This window comes from Hydractinia symbiolongicarpus, chromosome 3 (assembly GCF_029227915.1).
Source record: "Hydractinia symbiolongicarpus strain clone_291-10 chromosome 3, HSymV2.1, whole genome shotgun sequence".
NCBI lineage: Eukaryota > Metazoa > Cnidaria > Hydrozoa > Anthoathecata > Hydractiniidae > Hydractinia > Hydractinia symbiolongicarpus.
The window spans coordinates 17,975,267-17,999,499 of NC_079877.1; the positions used below are offsets into that span (position 1 = coordinate 17,975,267).

General features: G+C 35.1%; 2 protein-coding genes across 2 annotated transcripts in view; both read right to left on the reverse strand.

The window, feature by feature from the left end:
• The window catches only part of LOC130636062 (phenylalanine--tRNA ligase beta subunit-like), a 74,327-nt gene that overhangs the window by 37,505 nt on the left and 12,589 nt on the right, over nt 1-24,233 (reverse strand). The window lies entirely within an intron of this gene.
• LOC130636903 (uncharacterized) lies at nt 19,752-20,393 on the reverse strand. The gene has a single exon (XM_057446753.1). It carries the CDS (start codon nt 20,391-20,393, stop codon nt 19,752-19,754), a length of 642 nt encoding a protein of 213 aa, XP_057302736.1.

Consider the following 24,233-nt stretch of genomic DNA (forward strand, 5'->3'; position numbering starts at 1 on the left):
CGCAGATAAACGAGTGCGTGGTTGTAAACTTACTGTCATATCGAAAGGAGGTGCTCGTACTTCATGTTATCGTCCAGTTAATAAATTAATACCGTTTAAAGTCATTGATGGTGACAAGTTTGAGAAATTGGAAATTGAAAACACAGGTGAAAATAGAGGTGTCCTGGCTGAGGAGGTGTCAAGTGTTATAAGAGACCAACTAGGAAAGCAGCGATTGAAGGACAGAATTTAAGAAAATTGAGAGACATTTATGGTTGACAAGTCAACAGAGGGAAGGATGTAAAAGATGAGGAACTCCGTTTCAAACTATGTTTGTTTATATTTCTATTGGTTTAAAAACACGTGCACTCTTTGTCTTTATATTTCTATTGTATATAATTGTCTTCCTATTGGTTCGTGACACGTGTGTGCTTTACCATTATATATTCTGTTGTTTAGGAACATGTATTTTGAGCATTTTTGAGCTTTTTCTAGGGACTTCTGTAAATATTCTTGAAGAGTAAAGACGTAGTAAAACATATTAAAAATACGGGGTTAACCTTCGATATTTTACACTACGTTCGATGATTGGAAGATTTTCGGAGAGTTTGTTGGGGAAAATGGTTTCATGTTTAAATTAACATAAAATAAGGCTATCATCACATAGAAATTTCCCCAGAGCGTCAAAAGTATTTAGGATTTTCTTAGGTGACAAAATGGCGAAAAAAGTTTTTTTTTACAGTCTTACCCTTTGGTATCTCTCCAGCCCTCTTTATTTTCACAAAAACAATGCGAGTTCTCATAAAACACTGGCAAGAACATGCTATAAAAATTGCATGTTTATTGGTGACGGCGCTGGCACAAGCAATACCTATGAATCGACTCTGACAATACCTATGAATCGACTCGCTTAAGAAATCTTGGTTTGTCGAAAACAATGGAAAATCTCTGTGGAGTCCCACTGAAAACATAACGTTGCTCGGCATTAATCTAGATCTGAAGAAAAAACGTTTTTCTATACCTTCCCAGCGATTAACATCTACTCTTTCGAGTTTGCAATTTATTCCTGATTCCCTACCGTACACGTTAGCAAGAATTTTGTGGCAAAATCATATCCATGAAATTTGTAATAGGCAATTTGGCCCAACTGAAAATTAGACGGGTCTATTATCTTATTGAATCGCGAATATCGCGAATAATGAACATGTCACACGCTTCAGAAGCTGTGAAAGAACTGTTTTTTTTGAAGAACAATCTGCTAAAACACACCGCGAGACCCATGACATAGGGAAATACTCCCTGGTTAATCGTTTGTTCTGATGCAAGCGATACATGGTTGGGAGGACATGTTATATTTTAGTTTATTTACAAACTTGGTGTATATATAGTTTTTAGTTTTGTTGACAACTTAGTTTATACAGCATGATTTTTTAGAATTTAGAAAAACATATTTTGATTCAGCCGTGTTTTTTATTACAACGATTTTCTAGTTTTCACATTGGTCCACCGAGCCGGATTTATATTACTTTTATCGTCTGAAAATATATAAGATTATTTTTGAATGTTATTACGAAGAATATTAGAATTTATTTGATTATTACTACGAAAAGAATATTACTTATTTACCAACACACATTACAAATCCACGTGGTTGTTTTAATTTAAACGAAGATATTTGTAGAACATTTGATATTTATCACTATGGAAAGGAAAATTAAAATTAGAAACATTGCTGAAAATACAATCAGAAAAATATGTAGTGGCACTGTAAAAGAAATTTATGAAAACTATGAAGAACGTAAATTTAATAGGTTGTTATCTTCGGAAAAAACAGTTTCCACAAATTCTCAAACTTTGAAAGAGCTGAACGATGATATATTAGCTGGAGTTGAAGAAAATGAGCTTGAAAATGAAACTGATCATACAACAGAGTTTGAGTTATATTTTAATGAGGAACTAATAGCATTGAATGAATTTATTAAATCAAAAGAAAAGAAAGAAGACAATGTGAGTATTTCTTGACTTCTTCTTCTACCACCACAAATGTGAAATTACCTAAAATTTTGATCAAAAGGTTAAGTGGAGACCCAAAAACTTGGAGAAACTTCATTGACTCTTTTTAATGTACCGTCGATAAGAATGAAAATATTTCAAACGTTGAAAAAATAAGTTATCTCATCAACGTTTTAACTGGGGAAGCCTCAAACTGTGTTAAAGGATTATCATTATGTAACGACAACTATCAAATAGCGTTAGATTTATTACAAGAGCGGGATAAGCAAATTTGGATAACTAGTCACATGAACAAATTGTTAGAACTTGACACTGTTGTGCACAGTACTGATAGAAATGATTTACGTTGTTTGTATGACCACGTGAATGCTCAAGTCGGGAGTTTGGAGTCTATTGGCTTGAGTACAGCTGAATGTGGTTCCATGTTTACACCCTTTTGATGACTAAGTTACCCCAAGAACTTAAGCTGATTATAACAAGGCAATTTTGCAAAAATATTTGGGACATAAACGTTATTCTTCAATCTTTGAAACAAGAAATCGGAACACGTGAGAAATTAAACCTCACAAGCACAACAAGAATCCCTGCGGCTTGAAGATTTCCGCCTTAAGCAAACATGTTGGAAAGCAATTATATGCGTTGCGATCGAGGACAGTATTAATTTAAAAGTTTAAAATGCAAAAAAAAATAAAGGAGGTTAAAAACACGAAGAAAAAAGTTGTTTGAAGTCACCTGTAAAGATTTTATGTTCCATAGGCTGTTTTTTCTAAAGCAGAGAGAGAGAGTTTAAGCCTGATTGCATCGTGATCACTGAAATCGTACAGGGCACTTTGGTTACACTCATAAGCGCAAGAAATGCACATATAGAATTTGGTACTTATTACAAATATACCACTGAGAGAACAGCCTCGACGTTGTTTGATGTTGTTGTTACAGGTAGCTTAGCTACCCTATAGCTAGATTTAGGATTAAACTAGCATTTATTACTTAAAGGCTCGTAATCACCCTTTTCGAAAAAAATTAACATATACATTTTTTATTTATTTCAAAGTTCAGACGTAGTTATGACTTTCCTGAAAATTTGAGGATATAAAACTTACTAGAAATGAAAATATGAAAATGGTACTTTAATATCTTAAATTTATTGTTTTTTTTCTAGCCGCTATATTTAACGATCTTGTTGATCTCTTATTCCCGTCTAATAAGCGGGTCGTCACAAAATGTTCGTGTGAAACTGTAGGTAATCAAACTGCCTTAACTTTAAATGAGCACTGAGATGGAGTTCGATAATATCGCCAGTATGGTAGGCTCCATTAACGCCGTATTTTTGGCTTTTTTTTTTGTAAAACATGGCGTCAAAAAATGGAAAGAAATTTTATCCCAGGAGTTTCTATTGGAAAGACACAGAAGAAAGAAATAATTTTCTCTTTATTTTATTCGCCATTGTATTGGGAGACCAGAGACAAAACGAAACAGAAAGAAGAAATTGCAAAATTGTCTTGTGGTTAATAATTATGATAATTAATGTTTATCATGCTCTGTCTCTTTTTATTAGCATGCTGGGATTATTGCATATTAGAAAAAAAAACCAACGGGGTAGAATGCACATTGTGATAGTTGAAGATAGTTGAAACATTATGGAGATAATTAAATTTAGAGCATAAAAGGGGATGTTCTGAAAATTTAGGTATTCTAATTGTCTAGATCTGATAATGTCTCCGTAAGGAAACGACTAACTGTTTGAACAAAGGAAAATAATCAAAAAGTAAGACAGCTAGCAAGGCAAAGCTATTTTCAGAAACAACAACAAGAAGTGGTCAGCGTTGCAAAGAAGTCTGATTTCAGTAAGTTAAAACGTTTAAATAATAAAGAATAACACAAAAATTTCGATTGATTTATCTGATTTATCATATTCGGAACTTTGTTGATACATTTGTAAAAGCATTACGATGGAAACACAACTACAGATGATCTCCCTCTTTCATTATTTTTTTCTGTAATGACATGAATCCAGCAACCATATAATCGATTTTGCCGTGCGTTTATTATCGCATGATTCGTGTAATGAAGTGTAATGGCGGTTCTGTAGGCGAAGAGAAATTGGGATGAGTTTGCTATTTCTATGAAACATTTGAACATGTTCTGGTTGTCAGTTTTCAATAAAATTTTCAGGATAATGTTTTCTCATGTATATCTTTCAATTTTTACTATAAAATAGGTACCTCAAAAAGTTGCCTACAGGGTGATTACACGCCTTTAATACTCAGTAAAATAGGTCAAGTTTGAATATTAAACTTTTTTGCTATAGCTAGCTAGACTAAGTATGAAAGGACAAGGCTGAGCTTTTTAGCTGGTTTAAAAGTCAAAACTTAAGAGGAAAATTACATCACAGTTCATCAAGTTACCCCATACGAGTAGTATGGAAAATTTCTTTATAAAAAACATCAAAAACTTTTTCATGTGGATTACTTTCACATTAACAAAAATTAAAAAAATTTAAGATAAACTTTTGCGATTTTGTCATTCATTAGTTTTTTAAGGCTTAAAACCCATGTCCCACAGTAACTTTTTCGTCCTTATCCTAATGTTAATACATAAGCTATGCAACAACTTTTGCAGGAAAATAAAAATATATAAAGCGAAAAAGTTTGTAATTAAAATAATATAAATTAATTTCAACCTGATTTGTCCCTGCAGCCATTTTGGTTTGTTTTTGACAGCATATCAATTTTGACAAGCCATGTGTACAGAAAACATTCAAAGCGATTCTCAGGATTAAAAATAATTCAAACAGATAAAATGTGCCCCAGGTTTAGGACCAAATACCTTATCAAGCTCAGAAAAAGTGGGAACGTGCTTCTAAAGCACAGTGCCAAATACATAATCTAAATTTTATGCCGTATAAATACAAATTAGAGATAGAGAAATGTTCCTTCTGGCACAGTCCCTAAAATGCACACGCGCACGCCCACAGCGCACGTCCCTAATAGGCAGCTCCTAGTGACAACAGGTCCCTATTAATCCGGCACCATCCGATACCATCCCATATTGATCCCCAAATTTTTCTAGCACAATTTACCATAATATTCTACGCGCATACAGGGAAATTCCATATCATACAAAAATGAGTAGGGAATTTCCCTGAGGGAAATAACTGTGTTAGTCGAGCAGAACGAAATCCTCCGACGATGTTAAAATCCGTACAATAAAGAGAATGGATTCATACACCGCAAAACAATTACGTGATATTGCAAAAACCCGTGGATTAACCGGGTATTATAAGCTACGTAAAAAGGATCTTTTTCAACATATCAAGAACGACATTACAAGACAGGAAAATTAAATCAAGGTTGTTGAGGAGAAGTTCTATGCGATCATGGCCATCTCGGACCTTTTTAAGACCCAAGGATCTGTAACGAGGTCATTGCAAAGGACCCCCCATGTTTTGATGCGTACCAGATCAATTCAAAACACAGGACATGTGTAAGAAGGTCGTTGAGAATGATCCCCGGATGCTCGATTTTGTACCGGATCAATTCAAGACGCAAGACATGTGGAATAAGAACGTTGAACAGAAACCCTACCAACTCTGGATTGTCCCGGACCGTTTCAAGACGCAGGACATATGCAACAAGGCCGTTGGGGAGGATCCCCGGCTGGTAGGGCACGTGCCGGATCAATTCAAAACGCAGGACATGTGCAACTGGGCTGTTATAAGGCAGCCCTATCTGCTCGAGTATGTGCCGGATTGGTTTGTCACAAGGGACATTGGAAAGGAGGATCTTTTTCCGGTAGCGTGGCATCCAGATAAGGTCATAGATTAGTGTTTTTCGGAGGATGAAAAGGCAGATCTTGAAAAGTTGTGGGGGTTGGCCTGAAACGTTATCTTGCAGCAATTTGTTGCGAGATAATACTACTAATAAAGTGAAATAATAATTGAGTTTCAAGACCCATGACATGGGCAATAAGGCTGTTGAAAATCAGACCTATGCGCTCGACTATGTACCGGATCAATTAATGACACAGGACATGTGCAGCAAGGCTGTTGAAAAACATCACGGGGCACTCGAACACGTACCGGATAGGTTCAGGACGCAAGACATGTGGAATGGGGTTGTTGAAAAGGATCCCCACATGTTCAGGTACATGCCGGATGAATTCAAAACACAAGACATGTGCAATAGGATTGTTGAAAAGAATCCCTTTATGCTTAAATATATGTGAAATTTCGGATCTCATTAGGATGCATATAAAAAGGTACTCTGTTACTGGTGCTCCGTAGAATTGTGCGATGATAACATAGGCGTCAGGTGCCCCATGAGATGCAATCCGCGGCAGGTAAGTACAAAACATACAGCAAAATCCGGCTTTTTTCATGTGATGGAAAACATGGCTTACCATATGAGGGATGGTGGTGAGTACATACACGAGGGCTACTTTTGTGGGGATGCATGCTGCCTGTCCTACGTGGAAGAGCGAAAGTTGTATGACAGCGCGTACGAAATGTCGGTGTGGTTGTTGAAAAGGTGCTATAAAGGAGGGCCTGCACCAAATTGGAGACGCCTCGAAAGATTTAGGGGTGACCTGACGCAAGAGGAATTTTTGGGGTTGGTTTGAAATATCTTACAACATGGTTGTAAGATACTATAATAAATGTGTATCAACTGCCAATATAGCTTGAAAAGTGTGATCTCTATAACCTTCCTTACTGCCATTGGTCTATCCCTACTACTTGTAACCCTGTCATGCGTACAAGAGGGGGAGAGGAAGAAGTATAACAAGCAGAGAATTCAAGACTTGTGGGAGCGTCTTGATGACCTAGAGGACGATCGTCCCTGTAATTGTGATAAATAAAAATGGAACAATGTAATGACTGTGAAAGGGTACTCGATTCATACGACAGATGTACTTGCGGGCGTAGGTTCGTGGTAAGCGGTAAAATGTTATGCTGGTACTGTTATAATGAGCATATCACGTACAACGGAGGTGGCTGCGTGTGTACAATGACATGCAATTCTCTGAAGTCGTTCGAAATATACAATAAAGAAGATGCTACAATTTGAGAACGAGCTTGTCAATCAAAAACCATTCTACTCATTTGCCACTACCTTCACAGACATTGACGATATCAATGTAGACTACCTAACAGTGTCAGATCCCATCCCTGCTAATGGGGGTAAGGATAAACGGTACATTACAGGGTACCATACACAAGATCTCGTGGTTGCCTTGAGGGTGAAAACACATAAAATCTGGTCCGCGCATGGGGTGACACGGTACAACGCCAACGCCGTGCCGGCAATGAGTCTTGATTTTGGAGAGTATCCGGACTGGATCGCGAAGTATCGTCAAAAATGGTCAAAGGTCGAAGAGTTAATTTCCGAGCAACTGACGACAGGGCTTGTGAAAAAGGACCGATATGTGAACGCCAAACTCCGGTACTACAAGGACGCGATCACGATCAAATCCTATGGTATGCCGATACCCTACGATGAACCCTGCCAGGTTAGTGCAGTCCTAGCCATTTCATCGGTGTATGTGCAAGGTAAAAACTACTACCCTCAGGCACACATCACAGAATGCCGGTATAAAGACTTTAAGAAGGAATGGCTGTTGGGCGAGGATTAAAAACCATATATTTTGTAGGCCCTGTATTACCTATAAAATATAATACTTAAGGCCTATACTCAGGTGGGGACTCTACATAGTGCTTGAATATTGTACAGATGGTAGTTTTTTTAAAATTTCATCCTTCCCCTCCTCCCTGCCTTTGGCAACCAATTGGGCTCTCTCCTGTTCGTTGATGGCATTTATGATCCTGTTAAACCGTTGCCGAATTTTCTCCTTCAACAGGATATACCTTTCTTTTTCACAGCTAATTAGGCTATAATCGTGGTCACTGATAACGCCGTTTTCCATTGCCTTGCTGATTAGGTCCCCAATAGAGTGTAATTTCGCCTCTGCGAGTAGTCTGATACTATCATGCTTTTTGGACTTAACACGCAAGCGTGTTGAAGCGTTCCGAGGACCGAAAATCAAAATAAATGTCATCAGTTATCACAAAATTTTATCAGTGTTGCTTGGTGTAAATCCGATAAATGAAACTAATGAAAATATAATAATTTTTTTTACCCTACACTAATAATTAAAGATAATTATAATTCAACATTTAGGAGCTATATATTACTTTTGTACGTGAGATTCAATCTGGATGCTCTAAATGATTCATTTACCATTGCATTGGTATTCAGGGGCAGTCAGATTTAAATCTCGATGAACTACTGAGGAGCAGTTCACTAGCCTCTGTAAAGACCCTATAAAAATACTAAAAACCGTAAGAACAAATACTGATAATGGGCAAATACATTGATTTAGGTTAAGTTAACATGTAGTGTGGGTTACATATGTCCATTAACAATTACAAAGTGTGTTTTTAACATATTTTATTCTTTAACTAGCTTTCGGCTGTATACTACAGCCATGATCACGTTTAACAATTACAATTCTGTTCTCTCTCTATATATAGAACTTCAAGGATCATTAAGAAAGATATTTGGTTGAATAAATCTAACGGAGAGCTCATTATGTTCTTGTTAAGAGGTGGCTTCTCCCTTTGAATCACAAGCTTTTCCTTCATTTCAAGTATACTAGTCGTTAACCCGTGGAAAAATCCACGGGTTCGTCCATCCTTTTTATACCAAATTGCATGCTTCTCGCTATTTGCGCAGCTTAGCTACCATTTTGCGTGACAGATGGACAGACAAATACGGGTATTATAATATAGACTAGCCGGAAAACTCGGCGTCGAATCGCCGGGGTGAGCCACAAGTAACTGTTGTTGAACGCCCTAAGGAGCGCTTAAAAAGAACTGCAAACATTATCTTCTTCTTCATTTTCATCATTTTTCTCTTCTTCAGCACTCCCTTCGGCCTTATCATTGTTAATAACAATATCAATTTCGTCGTCGTCACTCTCGCCGTCGTCATCACTTCCGTCGTTTTTTTTGTCTTCCTTCTCGCCAGTGTAATTATAGTCGTATAGGTTGTTGATAAAGTCTTTCATTAGAAAAAAAATTCTGTCTTCTTTTACTGTAAAGGTAAGTAGAAGCGGTACTTCAAGTCCTCCTGCAGGGATCGGGGACACTTTGTAGTTGGTGGAGAGCAATTGACCAGAAATACTTCCACCTTCTTGTCGTTAAAAATTTTCGGTCGGTAAAAAAAAAGTCGGCAAAAAGTGACCAAATTTTGGCTAGGTGACTAAATTTTTTACCGACCAATTTTTTTACCGACATTTTTTTTTCCCGACCGAAAATTTTTAACGACTTTTTTTTTACCGACTAGTAATATTTGCCGATTTTTTGAATTACTTTTTAACCTCCAATTTTTTAGTTTTTTGACTTTCCAAAGTGATTCACGCCACTGTTTTTATTTTATCAAAGAAGGTGGAAGTATTTCTGGTCAATTGCTCTCCACCAACTACAAAGTGTCCCCGATCCCTGCAGGAGGACTTGAAGTACCGCTTCTACTTACCTTTACAGTAAAAGAAGACAGAATTTTTTTTCTAATGAAAGACTTTATCAACAACCTATACGACTATAATTACACTGGCGAGAAGGAAGACAAAAAAAACGACGGAAGTGATGACGACGGCGAGAGTGACGACGACGAAATTGATATTGTTATTAACAATGATAAGGCCGAAGGGAGTGCTGAAGAAGAGAAAAATGATGAAAATGAAGAAGAAGATAATGCGAAGGAGCCGGGAGATGTCCAAAATATTATTGATAAAATCATTAATAAAGATGTTATTGAAATAGATTAGATTGTTGTAAAATCTTTGTTCTCTTTTAATTCAGCGGTGTCAAAAAAGTCGGCAATAAGTGACCAATATTAAAAAAATTAACCGGTAAAAAGTGACTAATTTTTGCTAAGTGACTAACTTTTTTGCCGACTAAATTTTTTGCCGACTTTTTTTTACACCGACTTTTTTTTACCGATAAGGTATGTCCTAAATCAAGTGAAGCGCCCACACCATTATAGTGTTGCAACTGTAACATATTTTTCAAAAAATAACTTTCCCGCAACAAAGGCTGAAATAAAAACACAGTTTACAACCGTTGTGACTCCGTCATAGCAAAAACAATCGGTCAATATTATTTTATTTTGCGGAATAAGGTTTTGTAAAAGTTAAAAAATTAATCGTCACACCGGACTGAACGCTTAGTACAGTTAGATGGTGTTACACAGGTGTATAGGGATAATAATTGAAAAAAACTTTCTTGCAGACTCTATTTAAATGAAAACACAAGAAACAGTCCTTCGCTTCTTGCACAGGGCTAAGCGGTTAGTCCAGGTAAACATTGTTGGACATTCGTGCAGGCGTGATTCCCAAGAAAGACTGAATTTTTATACTCTCACTTTTTAGGTAAATATATGAGATAGCTAAATGGCTACATCCTCGACATAAAAATAAATGTTGGGTTGGAGAAAAACCTCTTATACCAAACAAAATTAGTAAAAAGGAAGGCTATTAGCTAGCTAGCTAGCCTTCAAAATATTCGTTCCTAGCCAAAAATCCTAAAACTAGGGCGTTTAAGATCTGTAAGTAGCTAAAAAACGTGGCAATATATTTATCTTTACATTTTAAAACATAAAAAAAACAAATATTACAAATATAAAAATCTTATAGAAGACAAAAAGGTGAAACAGACTTAGAAACAACACTGACCACCATTACTTTTTAAAAACTAAAATGGCCATCATGTTTCTTCGTTGGCATGTCTAGGCCGCGAAAGTCTTGATTGGTTTTTCAAAGAATCAGGCGTTTTGATTGGTATACACGTGCGAGCGGTCAAAACAAAGTCAGTTAAATTGTCAGTAAAAGCATCTTATTTGTTTTCTGTGGCTCCTGACCGAAATCAACGATTAAGGTCACGGGGGTAAATTATTACAAAAAATGGCGCATTTAAATAATGAATTTATTTTAATCACTTAATTTTTTTTAAATAATAAGTTTATCAATTAAATTAATTAAGTTATGTAAGGAAATAAATTAATTTCTGTAATTTATTTTGATAAATCATAAGATTTCCAATTAAACAACCCCCTGGTTTCTAAAAATTCGCGGAAAGATCAAGGGAATATCGGTAACCCTTTTGAACAGACAAAATACGGGTATTATTATAGAGACTAGTCGTTAACCCGTTGAAAAACCCACGGGGTCACCCGTGCTTTATATATTGAATTTCGTGCTTTTGTAACAAAAAGTCAAAGAGACGCACGAACAGACAGACGGAATACGGCTATTATTAAAGAGACTAGTCGTTAATTCGTGGAAAAATCCGCGGGGTCGCCCGTTCTTTGAATTTACCCGTCGCAACAAAGTGTACAAAAATATGTTGCATTTGGTATTGGTGCACATTTTAAAAATTTCGTGATTCCGTTACGGGACGCGGCTCTCGCGGACACACAGACAAAATACGGCTATTATTAAAGAGACTAGTCGTTAGCCCGTGGAAATATCCACGGGGTCGCCCGTCCTTTAAATAAACCCGTTGCAACAAAGTGGACAATATATTGCATTTGGTATTGATACGCATTTTAAAAATTTCGTGTTTCCGTTACGGGACACGGCTTTCGCGGACACACAGACAGACAGACGACGGCTATTATAATAGAGATAGTTTTGTGCCTCTTTGACAACAATAGAAAGTCATTAAAATTAGCGAGGAGATCACACTCCACCATATGGTCTCCTAAGGCAAAAACATTTACATGGCAAACAAAGTTAATCTTAATTTGAATTTTGTAGGAAAGTGTATTTTACATCAGCCACTTACATGATTTTTTTCATGATCTTCCCTTTGATTTCCCTTGGCGGCAATTCAATATGGGTGAATGAATTTTACCAAAGCCCCGGGTTAACCCAAGCCATGTGAGGAAAATTGGAGAGATGGCACAATGTGGTGTGTGGGCCATTGGATGTTGCTCAGGGAGTGTCTGGTGGGTCGTAAATAGTCTAGGATCACCCATCATCAAGCCATGGCCCCTCCTGGAAATAATAGACAGGGTATAACCCTGGATATTTGTGAGGCTAGTCATTTGAAATATGCACATCTATCTATCTAGCTATCTATTTTATTCGGAACATTTTTTTATCAGGTGGGAGAAAAAAACACTTATCTTATCCTGTTTATACTATGTTGAGAAATAGTAATTTAACATTCGAAATAATAAATTCAAAATAATAAAGCAAATATAAAGCAACATTTCTAATCATTCAACAAGAAGTAAATCCATTAAACTTCTAGCTATAGACTTTCTGTTAGGACTACCTCATTTGGTCTCAAATCTATACGTTACCAATCTATTATTAATTGGAACAATATCCAACAACACTTTCACTAATACGACCTAGCCTCTCTAACTCTAAAACAACTAAAAAAAATCTGCAAAACTTATCCTCTGGATTGCTATAACATTAGGGACTTTACGAAATGACGACGAAAACCGGAACGGCAACGGAAGCACAAGTTTTTTCGACCGTTGCCGTCGCTGCACTCTCAACTTCCATAAAACTTACATTACGTTTTTTCTTGGCGGGAACCAGACTGTTTGTTTACTTTATCGAAATATGCCAAAACTCAAGACAGTTCGAGAAGTTATTCTCTTAGCCCATGCTAACCGTTTGGTAAATGATGACGAATGTTTGCTCCTCTATGACCTGAACAGATCTTCGCATCTTGATCTTCGCTATAACAACTAAGAAAAATGTGATTTGGATTTACTGAATGAAGATGACTGTAAAAGTGAATTCAGATTTTGTAAAGGGGACATATACGGCTTTTGTGATGTTTTTGAACTGCTTGACAAAGTCAGATGCTACAATGGAGTGGTTGCGCAAAAAGAAGAAGCTCTTTGCATATTTTTGAAGAGACTTGCACACCCTTGTAGGTACCAAATCTTATGTTTAGGTTTGGAAGGCCAGTCCTTCAAATATGATATCATGATATCAAATCATATTTTGAATGTCATTTATGAGAATTGGGGCTTTTTGCTTTCGAATATGCAGCGAAATTGGCTTTCTAGACAGAACCTGGAGTTATTTGCAAATATTGTCCATGCAAAAGAAGCTCCACTTGATAACTGCTGGTGATTCGTAGATGGGACTACAAAGCCTGTAAGTCGCCCTGGGCAACACCAAAGAGTGCTGTATAATGGTCACAAAAGATACCATTGCAATAAATTCCAGTCCGTAATTGCACCAAATGGTCTCGTAGCAAACCTTTATGGTCCTGTTGAGAGGAGGAGGCATGATAGTAGTATGTTAGCAGATTCAGGCTTATTTAATCAACTTCGTCAACATTCATTCGATAGAAATAACCAGCCTCTGTGTATTTATGGTGATCCGGCATACCCCCTGAGAGTTCACCTGCAATCAGGTTTCAAAGGTGCTAATATTACTCAGGACCAAAAATTGTGGAACACAAGAATGAGCTCAGTTAGAGCGTCGGTTGTGTGAGTATTTGGAGACATAATTAATTTTTTCAAATTTATGGACTTCAAGAAAAATCTGAAAATTGGGATGAGCCCTGTGGCTAAAAAGCCCTGTGGCTAAAATATATTTATATATATATATATATATATAATATATAGTATAGGGATAATAATTGAAAAAAACTTTCTTGCAGACTCTATTTAAATGAAAACACAAGAAACAGTCCTTGAAAAATGAAATGTAATGAAATGTTTTGTCTTATGAAAAACTGTTAATTGTCAAAAATGTGATTTCGATACAGATACAGATAATCTTTTATCTGAATGAAAGTTTACAAAAATTAAACTGAATAAGTACAAGGAAGTATTAATAAACTATCACAACCAGCAGGAGACCTCTCAAAACAGCCCGGAGGCCAGTTAAAAGATGCGAGTAGGACCTTGTAAAATCTCTGAACTTTTTCTGGGTTGCATGCATGCATGCATGCAAAAAAAATTCTACAAACTTCAATACCGTCCTAAAAAAAAAAAAGAAGAAGAAGAAGAAGAAGAAGAAGAAGAAGAAGAAGAAGAAGAAGAAGAAGAAGAAGAAGAAGAAGAAGAAGAAGAAGAAGAAGAAGAAGAAGAAGAAGAAGAAGAAGAAGAAGAAGAAGAAGAAGAAGAAGAAGAAGAAGAAGAAGAAGAAGAAGAAGAAGAAGAAGAAGAAGAAGAAGAAGAAGAAGAAGAAGAAGAAGAAGAAGAAGAAGAAGAAGAAGAAGAAGAAGAAGAAGAAAAAGAAGAAGACAAATAGCTGGAGTTGATAAACCCGTACTAGGTTAAATGTATTATTCAAGAAAATAGTTTTTAAAATTAATTTTAAATACATTAAAAGATTGCGAGTTTCGAATTTGAACAGGAAGACTGTTCCAGAGAACTGGACCAGAAACCCTAAACATATTGCCACCATAAGGTTAGACCTGTTATGATGAAGTGTAAGTAGGTCTGAAACAGTACCTAAATAAAAAATATTTTCCCTATTAATCAATCTATCACTGCGTGCGTTGTGAATAAAATGAGTTGGTGTAAACCAACTTGAATAAAAACTTAAATGCCATAAACAATATGAGAATAAATTAGACTATTATAAACATTTTTAAGCACATAATAGTAATAATAAGTGGTCATCAAGAAGATTTTAAAGAAAACATGCCGGAGATAGTTGGAAGAAGGTGCTTGAAGATAAAGGAGTTAATAAAGTTTATATATAAGTTATTTATCAAGTAAATCTTATTTTAAACTATCAAAAACAGTTCTTTAAGAACTTCGCTACCACATAGTAAGTTTATTTTTATTTTTATAGTTTTTTGAATCATTAGTGTCTGTTTTTCTTTTCTTTTTCGGGCATTGTTCGGGTTTCTTTGGGGCTTTTCGGTCAAATACCTGATTTTTTTTTAAAACGCCGAACTCGCCCGAAAAAGCCCGCACTTCTTACGGCGTATGCGGCTTATCGGCACCCTCGTGCTCATTGAACAGATTTTTTGTTTTTTTAATTTGCTTTTAAAAACCAAAGGGAAAATATTTTTGTATATATCTAAAAAAAGTATATTCAGATTTTCCCTGTTCCATATTGTTTGTGACAAGACTCTTTCTCCCGAGGAGACAGTTAAAGCAGAAGCAATCAACAGCTGTAACCCCAAGATATGGTTGCCTTTTTTGTTAAAACTTGCCGTGTCAACAGTAATAAAAAGAAAAATTAATAATAATTTGCTGAATTTTACAGAAATGATATGCCAAATCGTCTGGTCTGATTATGATGGTTGCTTACCAGACAATGTTATTAAAGCGTTAAAAGCTGTCAAATTTGATGGCTTTGAATACATTAAGGTAGCATTAAGAATTTCAGCCACTTTACCGTCATATCCTGTGAATGTGAACGTTCCTTTTTTTCTTTACGTAGACTTTAAGACTACACTAGGCGCATCACGGTTTAGGATCGTTTAAATGGAATTGCGCTCATGTACATCCATAAGGAAATCATGCCTAACATAGATGCTGTTAGGTCGGTATACAATAAGCAACCGGAGGCTAACTTTTTCCTAACCCTATTTTTCTATGTAATTGGTCATTGTTTTTGTTATGTTTGTGTTTTATTGTGCTGTCCATGGCTGGTGTAATCATTTGATTCACCTAGTCATGCCGATGAAGCCTGATATTGGCAGAAACAGCAAGAGTTTATAAATATTGAAATACATTCACAATTGTCTCACTTTATTGTAGTTAATCCCTGTTAATCTCTGTTGTTGTTTTTGATTGATAAACAGTTTAAGTTCTACATTTTTAGAAAACTTTCCAGGCTCAAATAAGGAAAATTCAGAAACATTTCAGGCTCAAATTATCAAAATTTTAAGAAACTCCAGACTCGACCAAATGCTTATGTTTCTTATAAAAAACGTGTAAGACAAAGAGTTGTTTCTTATAAAAAAAAATGTTCTTAGGAGATTTTCTAGTAGCTTAGCGTTTCTTTTCGTCAATTTTAATGATAACTAGATGAATCGAAAGACAATTTACGGCGATTTTGTACCCGCAAAGCTCGAATTAGCGAAATCTTTTGGAGCTTTGCCCCAGACCCCACTTGGGGGCCTTACAAAATATTGCTGCTGCGCAGCAATACTTGGAATAAGTCCTCAAAAACTCTGGATCCGCCCCTGCTTGTCCATGCGAAGTGCTTCCACTTTATTCGCCGCCATTTTGTCTTAGCGCACAATTAAAGTTTGAGAGTATTACATTTGGTTCGTGAAATTTGGAGTCAATAGCTATACGTCGAAACCACATTTCTTGACAATTAACAATTTTTCATAAGCCAAAACATCACATTTCATCATTTCCGCGGTAAAAATATTGTATTTTTTAAAAAAATCGTTGATTTGAGCAATTACTTTTAGATTTCATTTCATTTCACTTTGATTTGAAGCAAAGTTGATTTCATTTTGTTTCATTTCACTTTGATTTAAAGCAAAGTTGATTTCATTTCGTTTCATTTCATTTGTTCTAAAGAAAGTTAATTTATTTTTTTATTTGTAGATTATTTTTTTTTGCGTCGGCCACCATACAGGTGTGTTGTTTAGATTATTTAGTAGAGAAATAAATTTGGGTGTATAACGACTTTTTAGCCGTTTCTTCAGAGCTAAATTTTCCTTAAACACTAAGTGTGTTGTTGTGTCTTGTACCAGAAAATATGTTCTTTAAGCACTTATTTTGCAAGAATATATTTCGAAAAATGGGTCAGAAGTTTAGAATATCCTAAGAACATGTCTAAGCTTGATAGTTTGTTTTCTATGACGTAAACAATTGATGCTAAGTCATGTTAAGAACAAATTGAGAATAATGAGGATTTTGACATTTGTCAAAAAAGTTAAGAACATCGAGGCTGACACTAAAACACACTATTCTTATAAAAACAGCGTGTGTATCCTACTTTATTTAGAGAAGCTTTCGCGAGAGAAACTTCCGCAAGAAAAAAAGTTCGCGAAATTTTTTGGATAAACTTTCGCGAATGAAGAAACCCGCAAATTTTTGCGCGATAAACTTTCGCGAACAAGGATTTTTCAGTTAGAAAAAACTTCTAAATTCTTAGCATAATTGAAATCTTTCTTGAAATAAGAAAGTTTAGGTCAAGGGTTTCTTGTTGCGCATGTGCAAGGTAAAAAACTTTTTTTGTATATAGGTAACTGCGGAGCCATGCAGCCAGGTAATTTAAGTTTTTGATTTTTAAAGAGTCAATTGTACAGTTTAGCCGATGTATTTGTATGATAATTTATTTTCAATTAATCTTTTGTGTAGCTAAGTCCATGTTTCTTCACATTGATTTTTGACGATGCGTTTTTTTGACATAATTAGCAGTGATATTAAAAGATGCGTCCGTTGTTTCTGTGTGAATGTTAATAACGGTAATGTGTACATTGCATTGTTTTATTTTATGACGTCGCTGTAAATTCATTGCAATGTCGAATAATAGGCAATGCTTTGAAATAATTTAATGGATAAACTTTCGCGAATGAATAAATTCGGAAACTTCGGAATGAAGGAACTCACACATTTTTACGAGATAAACTTTCGCGAAAATGGCGAAAAATCGCGAAAGTTTCTCTCGCGATAGTTTCTCCAATCCAATTGCTTTCTCCAGTGGAAAAGAACTTATATTGTAAAAAGTAATTTTTCCGTTGCTACTGTTTTTAACGCTACTACGAAGTGAGTGATGCAGTGTTGATGTCGTTATAAAAACCTTAACGTAAACATCTGTTAAGTTACGATCTTTTGAAATATGTGCGATTCTTAAATTCGAAAACACTGCATTGTTATCATGCATAGTTTTTTCTTGACTATAAGTTTGAGTCTGTACGGCAAACTGTTCTTTAAATATTTTGGATTAATTGTTACGGGAGATATACAATATACCAAGTATTAAAAGTTAGTATTGTTGTCAGAAATATTTTTATAAAGAAGAAAAACCTACGATTATATATAACGTCAAAAAGAGAATTTGATTGCATTTTTATTTTTAATTTTATTATTGTTTTGTTGTTGCGAGTGCTTATATTTTTAACAACCTCGTTCTCAGGGGAATTTTTCGCTTTTTTGATATCCGAGACGGCGCGAAGAAATGACCCTGGGCCAGGCTGGTTAAAGTCAGCACGATTCGTGCTGATTTTTAATTTATGCAAAATTTGGTCATTTTGTTAAGAATTGCATGCGGACCGCCGAGAACACCGTATTGCTATAATTTATGAAAAACAATCTTGGATCGAAATCAAGGATAGAGTTTTATTTTTAATCAGAAACAAGTTAGCTAAAGTGTTTTGAGTTTTTGCTTCAAGAAAACATGATTGCAGTGTTGCCTTTGCTTTTTTTGGCTACAAACAAATTTTAAATATATATTAATTTTAAAGTTTTCAGCCATCTATGCTAGCTAGCTAGCAAAGGTCCAAGACGTACTTTTGTAGCTACAAAGGTTGTGCAAACCAAGGTAGCTAGCTATAGATGAATTCCCGTGTGACGTCATTTGTTTACATTTTTGCGGACGCGCAAGGAACTGGCAGGAATTGTAACAAAATTAAGTTGAGCACGTTTAATGCAACCTAGCCATGTGGAAGTGATCTGAATATTATGCCTCTATGCACGAGGATGATAGAAAACAATATAAAAAGAAATTAACTTTATCCGACGAGACAATATTGCCTGATCCTTATATACTGGAGAACTGGAGTAATAATGTTGCTTTAATGCCTGATTTAACTTGGGGTGATATGTACCAATATCTGATCAATACTCCAAGTGAATTCTCGCATGAAGCTATGAAAGCATGCAGATCGTTGGAAGCCTATAACTTTTATGTGAGTGGTCATGTACAGGACGTATTTTACCATGCAATCGACAATAATTGTGATTATTGTTTTATTAAATCTGAGGAAGGTATTCTTTCTAAATACAGCTAGCTAGCCATATGAAACTAATAAATATTTTAAACATGTTTCTTTTCACTTTTAGGTATTGCCTAGTCAGAGACAAGGACAGAAACAACAATGCTACGAAGTATGGGTTGCAGTAAAGAAGTCTGGAGGGTGGATCTTTACTGCTAATTGCAAGTGTATGGCAGGGTAAGCATGGCAAACATTACTTCAGAAATACTGACAATTTATCTGCTTCTTCTACATCACATAAAACGTTTTACAGAAACATAACTTGACAATGATCAATTAATTATATTGTATAGATTAGGATCAGTACGCAGTCACGTGGCAGCTTTGTTATTTAAACTTCAAGCATGCACTCAGTTGGGATTAAATAAAGTTGCTTGCACTAGTACTCTATGCAGTTGGAAAAAATCAAGGAGACAAGCAATTCCTGCTCCATTGACTGAAATTAATTTCTCCAGGCCCAAATTTGCACAAAAAGTTCCAGTAGTAGTTGAAAATCAAAACAGTCAAGATGAAAAACCATATAGCTTCGACGATCCTATGGCTGGTTCATGTGAATTCAAAAAGAGTAAAATGTTAGAATTAAAAAATATTAGCAAGGAATCAGCTATTTTAAAGGTTAGAGATATACTTCCTGATGCTTATGACACAAGTGCAACTGATACTGCTGAGGAGGTGACAGTGAAAACAAAATTTGTAATCTGCCAGAACCCCTCACCACTCTTTATTTACCAGAAGCAATAAATTTCGATGATATTACTTTGGATGTTACAGGCAAAAAAAGATTTATTGATTATGAAATGACACAAAGTCAAAAAATGTACGACAATTTAACCGAAGTTACCAATATACAAAGTGATATGCAAAGTTCTTCTTCTATAGTGAAACCACGATCAGCCATAACACAATCCCCATGCATAAATTTATTTAAAAATCCACTTTTATTTGTTATATCTTTGTCGGACACACGTCCACCCCAACCACGTGACAAAAAACTGACAGAACCTGACGGTGTTATACCAATAAGGTATTTTATTGTGTTTGTATGTTTAAAGTTCGACCATGTTTGAGCACGTGCATTTAAACCAAATGGTCTTTCAATAAAAATTTCTGTGCAATCAATTATGACAACACAGTTCAGGAACTTTTTATGAAAAGCTGCTGGTAAATTACTTCGTACTATGTGCCTCTGAGGCCAAACAATTAAGAACTGTACATTTTCAGCAATGATTGGCAACCATGATCTATATATCTTGGAAACTTTTTGAAAAGAAATGCCAAATCTGTGTGCTAGGTCCTTGTTAAGTAATCCAAGCCTTAACTTAACCAGTATTATCAAGAGATGATCTTTCATAGAGATATCACAAACTTTCTCAACATTATCTTGAAATAATGAAAAAAAAAACCAATCAAAATCAGCAACATTCTTCAATCCTGTGTAAAATAGGAACATTTTATCGCTGCATTAAAGATTTTCATAGGACATTGTTGAGACTTTTGTTGAGGATCCTGTGCTAATTATTTTTCATTAACTTTTATCAAAAGTTCTGTGTTTTTATTTTTGAGTCTGCAAATTTCCTCTTCCAGTGCTTTGATGTTATCTTCTGTTGTTGTTTGAGTTCCTAAAAACATAAAAATGTAATTGTTTAATATATTTTAGCATAAAATATAACATAAGCTACCTAGCTACATACTTTGTATTCTTAATTACTTTCAAATAAATACATAGCTAAGACCAACAAGCTACCTTTATCCACAAATGACTTTGTAGCTCCATAATCTTCCTCCTCTTGCATGTCCAATGATTCACTATGCTGTATTTTATCGCCTTAAACTTTTGAGCACGTTGGTACCGATCAATACTTCTTTTTCGTGATGGTCCTGGTTCACAGTCAGATACAGAAGGAGTATTGTACTTAAATAAGCTTGGTACATAGTCAGGATGACTTGGATCGTTTGATTTAGCACCTACAAAATAAATGTTGTTATTAACAATTTAACAACAATTTAATCCAAAATATTTAAAGAACAGTTTGCCGTACAGACTCAAACTTATAGTCAAGAAAAAACTATGCATGATAACAATGCAGTGTTTTCGAATTTAAGAATCGCACATATTTCAAAAGATCGTAACTTAACAGATGTTTACGTTAAGGTTTTTATAACGACATCAACACTGCATCACTCACTTCGTAGTAGCGTTAAAAACAGTAGCAACGGAAAAATTACTTTTTACAATATAAGTTCTTTTCCACTGGAGAAAGCAATTGGATTGGAGAAACTATCGCGAGAGAAACTTTCGCGATTTTTCGCCATTTTCGCGAAAGTTTATCTCGTAAAAATGTGTGAGTTCCTTCATTCCGAAGTTTCCGAATTTATTCATTCGCGAAAGTTTATCCATTAAATTATTTCAAAGCATTGCCTATTATTCGACATTGCAATGAATTTACAGCGACGTCATAAAATAAAACAATGCAATGTACACATTACCGTTATTAACATTCACACAGAAACAACGGACGCATCTTTTAATATCACTGCTAATTATGTCAAAAAAACGCATCGTCAAAAATCAATGTGAAGAAACATGGACTTAGCTACACAAAAGATTAATTGAAAATAAATTATCATACAAATACATCGGCTAAACTGTACAATTGACTCTTTAAAAATCAAAAACTTAAATTACCTGGCTGCATGGCTCCGCAGTTACCTATATACAAAAAAAGTTTTTTACCTTGCACATGCGCAACAAGAAACCCTTGACCTAAACTTTCTTATTTCAAGAAAGATTTCAATTATGCTAAGAATTTAGAAGTTTTTTCTAACTGAAAAATCCTTGTTCGCGAAAGTTTATCGCGCAAAAATTTGCGGGTTTCTTCATTCGCGAAAGTTTATCCAAAAAATTTCGCGAACTTTTTTTCTTGCGGAAGTTTCTCTCGCGAAAGCTTCTCTAAATAAAGTAGGATACACACGCTGTTTTTATAAGAATAGTGTGTTTTAGTGTCAGCCTCGATGTTCTTAACTTTTTTGACAAATGTCAAAATCCTCATTATTCTCAATTTGTTCTTAACATGACTTAGCATCAATTGTTTACGTCATAGAAAACAAACTATCAAGCTTAGACATGTTCTTAGGATATTCTAAACTTCTGACCCATTTTTCGAAATATATTCTTGCAAAATAAGTGCTTAAAGAACATATTTTCTGGTACAAGACACAACAACACACTTAGTGTTTAAGGAAAATTTAGCTCTGAAGAAACGGCTAAAAAGTCGTTATACACCCAAATTTATTTCTCTACTAAATAATCTAAACAACACACCTGTATGGTGGCCGACAACTGCCATGCAAAAAAAAATAATCTACAAATAAAAAAATAAATTAACTTTCTTTAGAACAAATGAAATGAAACGAAATGAAATCAACTTTGCTTTAAATCAAAGTGAAATGAAACAAAATGAAATCAACTTTGCTTCAAATCAAAGTGAAATGAAATGAAATCTAAAAGTAATTGCTCAAATCAACGATTTTTTTAAAAAATACAATATTTTTACCGCGGAAATGATGAAATGTGATGTTTTGGCTTATGAAAAATTGTTAATTGTCAAGAAATGTGGTTTCGACGTATACGACGTATAGCTATTGACTCCAAATTTCACGAACCAAATGTAATACTCTCAAACTTTAATTGTGCGCTAAGACAAAATGGCGGCGAATAAAGTGGAAGCACTTCGCATGGACAAGCAGGGGCGGATCCAGAGTTTTTGAGGACTTATTCCAAGTATTGCTGCGCAGCAGCAATATTTTGTAAGGCCCCCAAGTGGGGTCTGGGGCAAAGCTCCAAAAGATTTCGCTAATTCGAGCTTTGCGGGTACAAAATCGCCGTAAATTGTCTTTCGATTCATCTAGTTATCATTAAAATTGACGAAAAGAAACGCTAAGCTACTAGAAAATCTCCTAAGAACATTTTTTTTTATAAGAAACAACTCTTTGTCTTACACGTTTTTTATAAGAAACATAAGCATTTGGTCGAGTCTGGAGTTTCTTAAAATTTTGATAATTTGAGCCTGAAATGTTTCTGAATTTTCCTTATTTGAGCCTGGAAAGTTTTCTAAAAATGTAGAACTTAAACTGTTTATCAATCAAAAACAACAACAGAGATTAACAGGGATTAACTACAATAAAGTGAGACAATTGTGAATGTATTTCAATATTTATAAACTCTTGCTGTTTCTGCCAATATCAGGCTTCATCGGCATGACTAGGTGAATCAAATGATTACACCAGCCATGGACAGCACAATAAAACACAAACATAACAAAAACAATGACCAATTACATAGAAAAATAGGGTTAGGAAAAAGTTAGCCTCCGGTTGCTTATTGTATACCGACCTAACAGCATCTATGTTAGGCATGATTTCCTTATGGATGTACATGAGCGCAATTCCATTTAAACGATCCTAAACCGTGATGCGCCTAGTGTAGTCTTAAAGTCTACGTAAAGAAAAAAAGGAACGTTCACATTCACAGGATATGACGGTAAAGTGGCTGAAATTCTTAATGCTACCTTAATGTATTCAAAGCCATCAAATTTGACAGCTTTTAACGCTTTAATAACATTGTCTGGTAAGCAACCATCATAATCAGACCAGACGATTTGGCATATCATTTCTGTAAAATTCAGCAAATTATTATTAATTTTTCTTTTTATTACTGTTGACACGGCAAGTTTTAACAAAAAAGGCAACCATATCTTGGGGTTACAGCTGTTGATTGCTTCTGCTTTAACTGTCTCCTCGGGAGAAAGAGTCTTGTCACAAACAATATGGAACAGGGAAAATCTGAATATACTTTTTTTAGATATATACAAAAATATTTTCCCTTTGGTTTTTAAAAGCAAATTAAAAAAACAAAAAATCTGTTCAATGAGCACGAGGGTGCCGATAAGCCGCATACGCCGTAAGAAGTGCGGGCTTTTTCGGGCGAGTTCGGCGTTTTAAAAAAAAATCAGGTATTTGACCGAAAAGCCCCAAAGAAACCCGAACAATGCCCGAAAAAGAAAAGAAAAACAGACACTAATGATTCAAAAAACTATAAAAATAAAAATAAACTTACTATGTGGTAGCGAAGTTCTTAAAGAACTGTTTTTGATAGTTTAAAATAAGATTTACTTGATAAATAACTTATATATAAACTTTATTAACTCCTTTATCTTCAAGCACCTTCTTCCAACTATCTCCGGCATGTTTTCTTTAAAATCTTCTTGATGACCACTTATTATTACTATTA

Bases quoted from the DNA above. Each gene is read 5' to 3' on its own strand.
- LOC130636903 (XM_057446753.1), bottom strand. From the start codon at position 20,393: ATGTTCCTATTTTACACAGGATTGAAGAATGTTGCTGATTTTGATTGG.